Source organism: Pinus tabuliformis, chromosome Q (genome assembly GCF_031772625.1).
Source record: "Pinus tabuliformis cultivar Carrire ecotype Pingquan chromosome Q, CPIR1, whole genome shotgun sequence".
NCBI classification, from domain to species: domain Eukaryota; kingdom Viridiplantae; phylum Streptophyta; class Pinopsida; order Pinales; family Pinaceae; genus Pinus; species Pinus tabuliformis.
Window position 1 is genome coordinate 413,753,703 of NC_142296.1, and position 11,107 is coordinate 413,764,809.

An 11,107-nucleotide genomic window follows, 5' to 3' on the forward strand; every position below is an offset into this window, starting at 1 on the left:
TCTTATCCTCCCAACCATGAGATCCACTTCACACTGGATTCTCCCCCCGAGCAGTCTTGTAGGCCTACAACCCTCAGCAAGACACATGCACCAGTCTTGCAGGCCTACAGCCCTCAACAAGACACATGCACCCCTGTGCTGGGTTATCTGGTCTCTACCAGACTTAACCTCTTTCTCTGTCTTCTCTCTCTCCTCGAATTCTTCTCTCTGCCTGTTCCTCCTTTCTTTTTTTTTTTGTTAGGGTGCTCGCTGATCCATTTAACCAATGCCAAGAATTAGTTGTAACTGATATGTAATTTAAAATTACTTTTACGCAGGTTTGATTAACTGATTGGTAATTTAAAATTACCTTACGTGGGTTAATCACAATAGGTATATTACATACTCCCCCCCTTAACAGGAACACCGTCCTCGGTGTTCATCTTTCGTTGGAACTTGATATTTTACTCGTGGTATTACCATCTAATCCACACAAAATGTGATCCTTTCTCTTTGAAATCAAAGATTTCATTCCAAGAAAAGATGACAAATAAAATAGTAATGATATAGTCTTAAGAAATATCATTAGTTATAAGCATCAATAGTCATAATCATTTGTAACTGCAAAATATGCAACTTCTAATCGCCACCAGCTGGCCCTTATTCATTCATAATAAACAATTCTCTGTGTCAACTTACCATAACTTACCATCTTATGCTTGAAAATCATGAATACTTTCATGTAAGCCTGTTAATAGAGGTTGGACAATTCTTCAACCTTCCATGATAAGTAGTTCCTGCAATATATGACTAATAAATTCAACCACATTAGTCACTATATTTGAGTCAAATGAGACACTTTTGACTAGCAATCAATTGTGCAATGTTAGGTGCTTTCTAAATCACAGTACTTTTACAAGTACTTAAAGAGCACTAACACTAATCATCAAATGATAAATCACTGCTCACGTGCACACTGAACGAATTCTTGCTAAAGACACTCGTAAAGTACTTCAAGAAGTACCAAAAGAGCACCTAGCTCTCCAATCATCAAAACAGTCAATCACTGCATCAAGCAAGAATTGTCTTAGCTCCCACTAAGATGTTCACAACATTAATAACACAATAAAGGAGTTAACATTTCCATTTATTCTTTATTGAGCACTAAGCTCATTTCTTATTAAATGTGCATAACATATTTTACACAACTATATGTAAAATTCATTTTCAGCATAACATATAGCTGATTAGTTAATTCCTTTAGCCATGAGTCCACATTGGACCAAAGAATTTCCAACCCATGGAAACTGGTTCTCACAACCAAATCGAGTCATTTTCACATCCAAGCAGTTTCTTTGATAGAGACCTTACCAGGTCTAACATGGAATTCCACTGGCAAACCAGCTCAAGAATTCCAGGGAGAGGAAATCTGGGTAGACAAGTACCATCAACCCCTCTGGGCAGGTAGCTTCCATCAACCCAACTCCGGGCAGACAAGTACCATCAACCCCCCTGGGCAGGTAACTGTCATCAACCCAAGGCATTCCAACCTTTCATCATCCGGGCAGACAAGTACCATCAACCCCTCCGGGCAGGTAACTGTCATCAACCCAAGGCATTCCAGCCTTTCATCATCCGGGCAGACAAGTACCATCAACCCCTCTGGGCAGGTAACTGTCATCAACCCAAGGCATTCCAGCCTTTCATCATCCGGGCAGACAAGTACCATCAACCCCTCTGGGCAGGTAACTGTCATCAACCCAAGTATCCACAACTGTCTGTCATGTTAAATTTCTCTTTTATTACTTTTTCTCATAGTAATTTACACAATGAACCATATGAACATTATCATTAGCATAACAAACATGCATGTATACCATGCATTTACACTTAACCCCCGTCATGGGTCCACAACATCAAGTTTGATGGGAAACATATCCATCATCCATGTTGTATGCATGCAAATTTTCCAAGTAGCATAATTCATGCATATCATATAACATCATTCTTTCTCATTTATAACTGCATTTCACATTGCAGCAATTTATGTGATGAGTTTTCTTGTTGCCATTAAGCTACCACTACTTAATCCCATCAGCAACGTAAGTTATAAATATGCATCAATTAACACGTATGCCATTTCCCAGAATGTTCATGCATATAATATTGTCATGTATAAAACATATGCAAATACTCATTAATGTATAAATGTCAACAACAGTTGAGTTAATACCCTCAACATTTCCAATTTTGCCATAGTCTGTTGTTCCACTTCAAATCATCTCAAATCATCATTAACGGAGTATTATCTTACGTTTACTATGGCTAGCTTTAGTCATGCATCGTTAGTGTAATAAAACATAATTTCTCTAACATACGAGAACATAACTCTTATGCCACATTGACTAATCTTTGTGCATACTATTGCTTATCATATAAGTCCTTCTTTAATGTATGCAACACTTATTCCCTTCACTAGAAGACCACCATCATTTCATACGACAAACCACATACCTCTTTCTTAAGGGAGTCATTTTAATCCTCATTTCTCTATCTTCCGATGTGAGGATTTCTCAAGATTCCCTTTCAAGAAATTATTAAAGATATCTATCTTTAGGCATAAAAATTCAAGATACAAAAACAAGGTTTACTTATCCTTTATGTATCAAAATCAAGCAATCAACACAGCTCATTCAACAAGACAATCTCTCCAAGAGATTATTATTTTCAAGGAAGCTAGCATGACCACCTTCTCTAAGTACACACAGACTCATAATTCCAAAGTCAAATAGCTACCAATATGCAACATGTGTTCTCCTAACACATCTACCTTACTTCAATGCACATAGTTCTTTTCATGAAACAAGTAAGGATTTTGGTTCTTGTATGAACACTATTCTAATGTGTCTTTAAGGAAAGAACCTCTATTTTTATTTTCGAGAAAAATTCTCATAAAATCCTGCATCTTCATACATGAAGTATGCATACTCTTAAGATGAGACTATATTTATGTATATATGTAATATACTCTTTCCTCAAGAATTTAGGGATGAATATCTATGTGCCTAGAAGCACATTCTTAGTTATCCTTTAACATGCATGTAATGCATAACCACTAACTAGAATCATAATGCAATTAGCATATATATATATATTCCAAGAAGCTTTTATCAAGTAAGATACATACTTTAATTCAAGAAAACTTGGCCACCTTCCATGCTATGTCCTCAGGACATTTATATGCCTCATCCTCTTTCTCAAGAAGATTCTTTGGCTATATTTAGCAAGGATTTTATTCCAAGAAAGACAACAAGAGACAAACATTTCTCTCACAAGACTCACATGTAGTCCTACTAGGAGGAACTACCTATTCTCTTTACTAGGAAGCAATAACCAATTCTTTTACTGCAAGCATTATCATATTTTCTTTACCAAGAAAACATATAAACAATCAATCTTTAACTGCATGCCTTAACCCTTTTTCTTTACCACGAAAATCTATAAAAGAACCATTCTTTTATTGCATGCATTCAAATACTTTCTCTACTAAGAAATCATATAAAACTTTCATACATGTTCTTCAAGTAAGTGAACAAGACACTTATCTTATTCTTGGGTCAACATGGATAACTAACAAGTTTAAACCACCCTTACCGAAAGCAATTGCTCCACTTATGCAATTAGAAGCATAATCTCCTAAGTGTCACACACGCACCAAGGTTACCACTTGATGCTAGATGCAACAATTATCATAACAGTACTATGTGTCCATTTCAGAATAGTGACTTCAAGGAGACATTACGAAGATCATTAACAGCAACACACTATAGTTATCATTTTCCAACTTCTTAAGCATGGTCAAGGGAATACTCACATGCACATCGAGCGCTTAACTAGTCATCCCAAGACTTAAGAGTCTTCTGCAAGATTCTAACACTCAAAGCTTGCTTTATCTGGTCATCACCAGACTTAGCGATTTCTTTTTCCCATTTCCGTCTGTCCCTACAGCACAATCTTCTTCCTTCTCCTTGCTTCCTTTTCCTGTGGAAGCATCTATGGTTGGGGAAGGTAATTAGAGTTTACTGACAACTGTATTAACACAGGTAGTCCATTTATGTATAATTATCACATGTAATTATACCATGAATAGGTCCTAGAAATGTTACCCACTGCACATGCCTCTACAATTTACTTCACACTGGAATGCAACATGCATAAGAAATCCATCATTCCCATAGTAGAGATAAATTCAACCATCCTTACATCGAGGTTCCAATGGTTTTTATCTCTCAACAAGTAATGATAAACACATACCATGCTAATGGATTTCACTTAATTAGAGGGTAATCATCATTAAAACTATTAGGACATAAGCATATACTATTCATCATGCATTCTCATGGTGAATAAAATTAAGAACTCTTCTCATGAACAACTAGACTATAGCACAGAGAGAGTAAAAATCTTCATACACACATTCCATGCATGTGACATCAATCAACCTTCACTTGTTTACGAATTGTAACAATCTTAGTCCAATTGAATTAATGCATATAAGTTCTATGGGTTAGTCATACAACACTAACCAATCTCAACTACCAATCGTCTTCATGCATCCATGACAAGACTGAATCAAAAGTTAGTTATGAAAATCAAGTCTCGCTGCTTGACTCATTGCATGTTTTCAATATCTAAAGGGGTTCTTCTAATGTTCTTTTTAAAACAATTTTTCATCCTATTCAAGGATGTTCCCCCTGGTTATATTCATGCATTGGCCTATTAAGTTTCGTTCATTGTAATTTCAATCTAGTTCAATATATGCATTGTTGTTATTGCCATATGTGCAAATCAAAAGTTGGTAGTTGATCGTCACTTCCTCACTGAGTGTTCAATATTGTTCTTAAGTGTGACAAAAGTTCATTGTCTTTTATCCTCATCAGGAATCCAACGTTATGAACGTAGTTATGCAACAACTCATCACCTACTTCTCAAAGAAGTTATAAACATGAATCACACCTGTCATGCCGAAAGTAGTGTACGACATAAATGAATATGCGTATGATTAAACTCATACCTGAGTTAATGCCTACTGATGGTGTACTTCAATATCCTTTCCGCTTACCAATTCCCAAAGGCACCAGTATTGCAACCTTTGGCTCTGATACCACATTGTCACGACCACATCCTAACTTATACCATAAATAAAAATTTTGTTGTTACCTAACCCCTACAAGTCACTTTCCCACCGTGACCACAAGGGATTCGACACCATGGTATAAGATTATATTTCATGTGCAAAACTTATTTCACTTTGTATTAACAGGTTATGGCTTACCAACATATTGGTTTTCACGCGTGTATAGCTACGTTGCACCTTACCCGCTCCAGCACTTATGCAACAACCTTAATGTATTGAATACTTGCTCATTTAACACTGCACCCGGTGGTAAGCGGATGTTAATCTAGCTCACCCATCCTGTGGCCAGGTGGAAAGAAGCCATGTGATTGCCATGTGAACGTTCAGAGGGTTGTACATCTATGGTTTTCGCGCCAGCCTTCCCGCTCATACGAACGATGGCGATCATTCCATCTAATTGTAGGGCTCAGATTGGTTCGAGGGTTTGGCCAGCATCATATAAGCCACCGGGTTCTTCGGCCTCAGTTCATTTGCGTCCAGAGCGAACCTCAGCTCAGCAGAACTTCCTCCGCACCGCACCAGTTCTGCCACTCTCTCTCGGGTATGAACCTCTCTGTTCATAGCAATAATATACAGGTTTACAGTCCTGCACTTTGACAATTTATTATGTAGCTCATTGATCCTTTGCTTTCCTCTATTCCAGTTAACGATGGTGTATTTTCTGTGCAGGAAGTTTGGACTTTACAGCTTCTACTGCCTGCAAGGAGAGTGTGCTGGTCCACGGTCATTCCGGGTGAGTCATCATTCTTGTAAGCGTTGTCATGTAGAGGGTATCTGTCGTTAAGTGGAATGGAGGTTTCCACAGGCCGAAACGAGACTTATGTCTTGTTATTCATGTGTTCTCAGGTCTGGATGTTATTTGTTCAAGCCCTGGTTGCGATTTACAGGCGGCCCCTCCCCATGCCAGACCTGTATCTCGTGAAACCCTGAGGGTTTAGCTATGTGATATTTTCTTTGGTTAAACGTTCCGCTGGGTTTTAGCTGTGAGCATAACCCTCACGGCCGTTCCGAATACTTTTACATTCACAATGTTATTGTTTATTAAAAGCCCTCGGCCCTGCACTATGGTTTCCATGAAGTATCTTTGTGACTCATACAGTAATGACACCCGTCTGAGCACCGTTTCATGACTGTTTCTTTTTATTATTTAAGAACTGTAACTTTCTGAGACGGGTTATTTGACCACGTTCGTAGCCAATGATTCCATTCATGCATTCATACATTTCTATTCATTAATGTACTCTGCGGTCTCTTAACCGCTTCAGGGTTTAGTCTTAATCTGGCATTTTCTTTAAACACTCTAGTTTCTACAGCGATGAATTTAATCACGAAAACTAGTTCTGCAGGATAGACTATATGCATTAACCATATATAACCGCTACAACTATCATTGTTTAATGTCTAAAAGGATTAATAGATAACTGTAGCATCTAATAACCAGATAAAGAAACATAAATACCTGAACCTGTCTGTATGCTATCTTCATCTGTTACTCAAGTCAGAGCTCTTTAGGAATGCATACCTGGCAATCTGCTACCGTCGTGTCTTCTTCAGGACTTCACCTGCAATGATTTTGCTCTTATCCTCCCAACCATGAGATCCACTTCACACTGGATTCTCCCCCCGAGCAGTCTTGCAGGCCTACAGCCCTCAGCAAGACACATGCACCAGTCTTGCAGGCCTACAGCCCTCAACAAGACACATGCACCCCTGTGCTGGGTTATCTGGTCTCTACCAGACTTAACCTCTTTCTCTGTCTTCTCTCTCTCCTCGAATTCTTCTCTCTGCCTGTTCCTCCTTTTTTTTTTTTTTTTGTTAGGGTGCTCGCTGATCCATTTAACCAATGCCAAGAATTAGTTGTAACTGATATGTAATTTAAAATTACTTTTACGCAGGTTTGATTAACTGATTGGTAATTTAAAATTACATTACGTGGGTTAATCACAATAGGTATATTACACCTTCTTATAATATCATAATTTTCTTTTAGTTGTTAAATCTTTCTCACACCACATTTTTTCTTTGAACTTAGAAGTAACAATATTTCTAATGTTATTACTGTTTTGCAATGTAACATTCTTGCCAATCTCCCAATGATTTAACCAGGCCCTAGTGTCTTTATACAAACCTCATTTGAGACTTAGGTGGTTTTGGCTGGAATTTAAAGATAGCTTAGGAAGTATATGGTCTCCTATGTTATTGAGTTTGTGCTTGTACAACAAAAGCCTAGTCATAGTTAGGCTCCCGATAGGGTAAAGACCCACTTCTATAAGGAGAATAGGACAGGGTGTGTTGCTTTTAATTTTGAGGTTATACATTATAAAACGCTTCTAGATTTTCTCAATCTTTCTCCAAGATTCTCTAGAGATGATACAACCCCAAACCTCACATCCATATAAGATAACTGGAGTGACTAATGTTTCAAAGAGGAACTTCTTTCTATCCCACATTACGAGGTTTGTTGTTTTACAATTATTTTCAAGATCAAAATAAGCTTTCCATCCCTCATTAATCCTTTTCTCAATGCTATAGTTCCAGTTGAGCTTGTGATGAATATCAATTCCTAGGTACTTGTAGGAAGACACTTCCTCCAAGTTACTATTGTCATACCTAAAATTAGCGTAAGTGTCCTTCTTGGAATTAATAATCATAACTTTTGTTTTGTCAGTGTTAACAATCATACCCATGGTAGAGCAGAAATCCTTAAGAAGTATAAGTTGCTTATCAAGATCAGATGGGTACCTTGTGAGAAGAACAATATCATTAGTATAAAAAGGAAGTAATATATATATATATATATATATATATATATATATATATATATATATATATATATAGATATATATATATAATTTTTTTTTGAATGTTCATGAAAATTTAAGGTGGCTATGGATCTTCGGAATTTCCATATTTAATATGGTGTAACATCCATCAGTGAAAAGTAAATTTGGCTTGGGGTGTCAATGGATGTGACACATGGTTTACATATTTATTTGGATATTTTATATGTGAAAAATTTAATGTATTTTTCCGTATATGCCATTTGATCCTGAGAATGCCAGATAAAATGTTATATGTGTTAAAATATGCTGCAATCAATTGAATAGGGTGGGTTACTATTTTTCACACTCGTGTCACTGATAGTGGGGATGCTTGGCCTTCTATGAACTGAGGGGGAATTTATTGATTGGCACTTAATAGGAAAATACTAGTCCCATTTGCAGCCTCTACATTACGATTATATTGTTATCCGTCAGTTCTCAACCATTTCAGAAGCATCTTATCAATCTCACAGCTGATCATTATAACTACATGCTGAGTCTATCAGAAAAATCAATTAGGTCATCGGTATATGATTATGTTTATTTGTTTTCATCGTGAGCATAGCCTTATAACCTGTGTTCATTTTCCTTTTCTCTGAAATTGAATTTTCATTGAATTTGTATTCAATTATTTTGGTGCATGGCTTCATAACCTAGCTTCATTCATTTTATCAGAATTAAAATTTTGCTTCATTGATTTTATCATGCATCTATCTTACAAAGTTCTTCTATAGTTTACAATGGCCTCTTCAATAGCAATGAGGTTATACAACAAGGTACATGCAGCCTCAAATATCTCTACTGTTCCCAACACCTAAATGGATGTAGTTTGAAAGGTTAAGGAGGCAATTATCCTACTTTCATCCAAACAAAAGTTTTCCAATCTACCTAGAGAATGCTGGCGCAAGCCTGTGTCTCAATGTGGTGATAGATTTGATGTAGCAAAATGGGGTGTGGATTGGTATGCCTTTCGAACTTATAAAGTATTTGCCCCTCACATGGGTGCTTTTTTTTGGTACCCATGATGCTTTTAATGAAATAAAGGATGAAATGCCAAACTTTTATTTCATTCGCAATCCTCATTTCAGTAGCAAATTTGAGGCCTGTGCTGGAACTCTAGCGCTTCTAGAGTACCTACAACATTTGGCAAAAGAAGAGGAGTTGGCCTTAAATTTGGTTGCATATGGGGAGCAGAAAAGAAACTTGGTGAAGCAAATTGAGAAGTCTATTTTTGCTATGGAAGTAGGTAGTTCTTCCAAGTTTCTAGAGAGCTCGTTGTAGCTACATTCCTAATGGCATTGATCAACTATCTTGAGTCTACAACAGATGTCTGAATAGTAGGACCTACCAATGGAGATGGGGAATGCAGAGTTCCCATCTTTAGTTTCGTCCACACTAATAAGAAATCCTCTGAGATTTCCCATGCTCTTTATGAAAAGGTTATTTCTATTAGTCATCTCTCGGAATTATGCTTAACTGGTCTCTTGTTCACCAACAATGTGAATGAAGGGGTAGTGAGAATTTCAATGATCCATTAAAACACTCGTGAGGTTACATATCTCATCTCTTGTTTGAATGATATTATATGAATATAAAATAATTAAATATCTACAACAAGCAGTGTTGAGCTTCATATTAAGGGCGATCACTCTGCTCTTAGATTCGTTTCTCATTTTAATTTTGATTGAAAAACTTGCACTTCACTTTTAAAAAAAATTATATTTGTAATTACCATCACAAATGCATCAACTATGATATTTGTTATTGTCACCACAAATGCATCAACTGTGATATTTTTTATTATCACTACATATGCATCAAATGTGATATTTGTTAGAAAGTTGTTGTGTACATCATGTGCAATTTAAATATTTACAATCTGAAGTGGAACTTCATGACATTTGCAACTTACGTTTGCTGCTATTCTGTGGGCAGGGCATTATAGGTTTTGTCGTTACAGATTTTGTCACTACACCAACACAAGTTTTCTTCAACCACATATACCCTCACAACTTACTTTGTGAGTTTTACATTTAATTGTTGGTAGGAAAGTTAAAAGATGTAATGCCCTACTTTACCTTATCATGCTAATTTTTATTAGTGTTTAATTAACCTGAAAATATTGAATTATACTTATTAAGAAATATTGGTATATACCTACATTTGTAAAACTGTAATTTTATTTCACTGATATGACTTTTATTATTGTTTTTATTCAATCCCCAACTTGTCTTCTCAAATTTAATTTTGGATAGGATATGATCTCCTCCAATTTATTTCCAAATTTAATATCCATATTCCAAGATGTCTTTTCAAATCTAGTTTTGAGAAGATATGGTCTTCTCCAATTAATTTCCAAATTAGATATCCATATCTCAAGGTGTCTTTTCAAAATCCACTTGGGAGAAGATATGGTCTTCTTCAATTTAATTCTAAATTAAATATCCATAGTTTATTTCCAAAATATTTTTTCAATCTACTTGGAATAAGATATGGTAAGAAAAGTCAAAGATACTAAATGAAAGGATGAGGGAGTAGTCATGACATTAATGATAGGTGGTTGAGGTGGATGGGAAGAAGAGGCATAGAAAAGGAAGGATGATGAGAGGAGAGGGGGGGATCATTAGTCTTGGTTTTTGGTTTTCGAGGATTTTGTTTTAGGGGAAGAAAGGGGAGAAAGAGAAGGGAGAGAATGGAGAGATAAATGAGGAATACAAACTTGGATCTGAAGAGTGTTTGTTTAACTTGGACACACTACATTTGGTTGGACTTGGGCTCGGAGGGCTAGGGAACCTGTGGAGGCTCTGTGGGCTAGGAAATAATTCCTAGTTGGCTAGGAGGTAAATTCAGTTGGGTAGTCGAGAGGAGCATCCCAACAGAGTCAGGAGCATCTTAACCAAGCCATTGGAATAGGTATTCTTCCATTTATTGATTACTTATGTAAATGGTTGAAATGAAATTTTCGCTTGTTTAATATGTTGTAAATAAATTTTAATTGTATATTGTAATCAAATAAATGTTGATTTATAAATAAGTTATTTTCCTTCTTATTGTGTTTAAATTAAATAAATTTAGTTTTTAGTTGGATGACCCTAGGATGGATCCTCAC

General features: G+C 36.3%; 1 protein-coding gene across 1 annotated transcript; it reads left to right on the plus strand.

Annotated features, from left to right (window-relative positions):
• Window positions 1-5,537: 5,537 nt before the first annotated feature.
• LOC149219947 (uncharacterized) lies at window positions 5,538-6,120 on the plus strand. The gene is made up of 3 exons (XM_089382699.1): window positions 5,538-5,717; window positions 5,846-5,909; window positions 6,023-6,120. Exons 1-3 carry the CDS (start codon window positions 5,554-5,556, stop codon window positions 6,104-6,106), a joined length of 312 nt encoding a protein of 103 aa, XP_089238825.1. The 5' UTR covers window positions 5,538-5,553; the 3' UTR covers window positions 6,107-6,120.
• The last annotated feature ends 4,987 nt before the right edge of the window (window positions 6,121-11,107 follow it).

What these genes read in the sequence shown, in the direction of transcription:
- LOC149219947 (XM_089382699.1), top strand. Translation starts at nt 5,554, where the DNA reads ATGGCGATCATTCCATCTAATTGTAGGGCTCAGATTGGTTCGAGGGTT. An exon ending in GTTCTGCCACTCTCTCTCGG is followed by an intron (nt 5,718 to 5,845) that starts GTATGAACCTCT and finishes TTTTCTGTGCAG; the next exon opens with GAAGTTTGGACTTTACAGCT. An exon ending in CTGGTCCACGGTCATTCCGG is followed by an intron (nt 5,910 to 6,022) that starts GTGAGTCATCAT and finishes ATGTGTTCTCAG; the next exon opens with GTCTGGATGTTATTTGTTCA.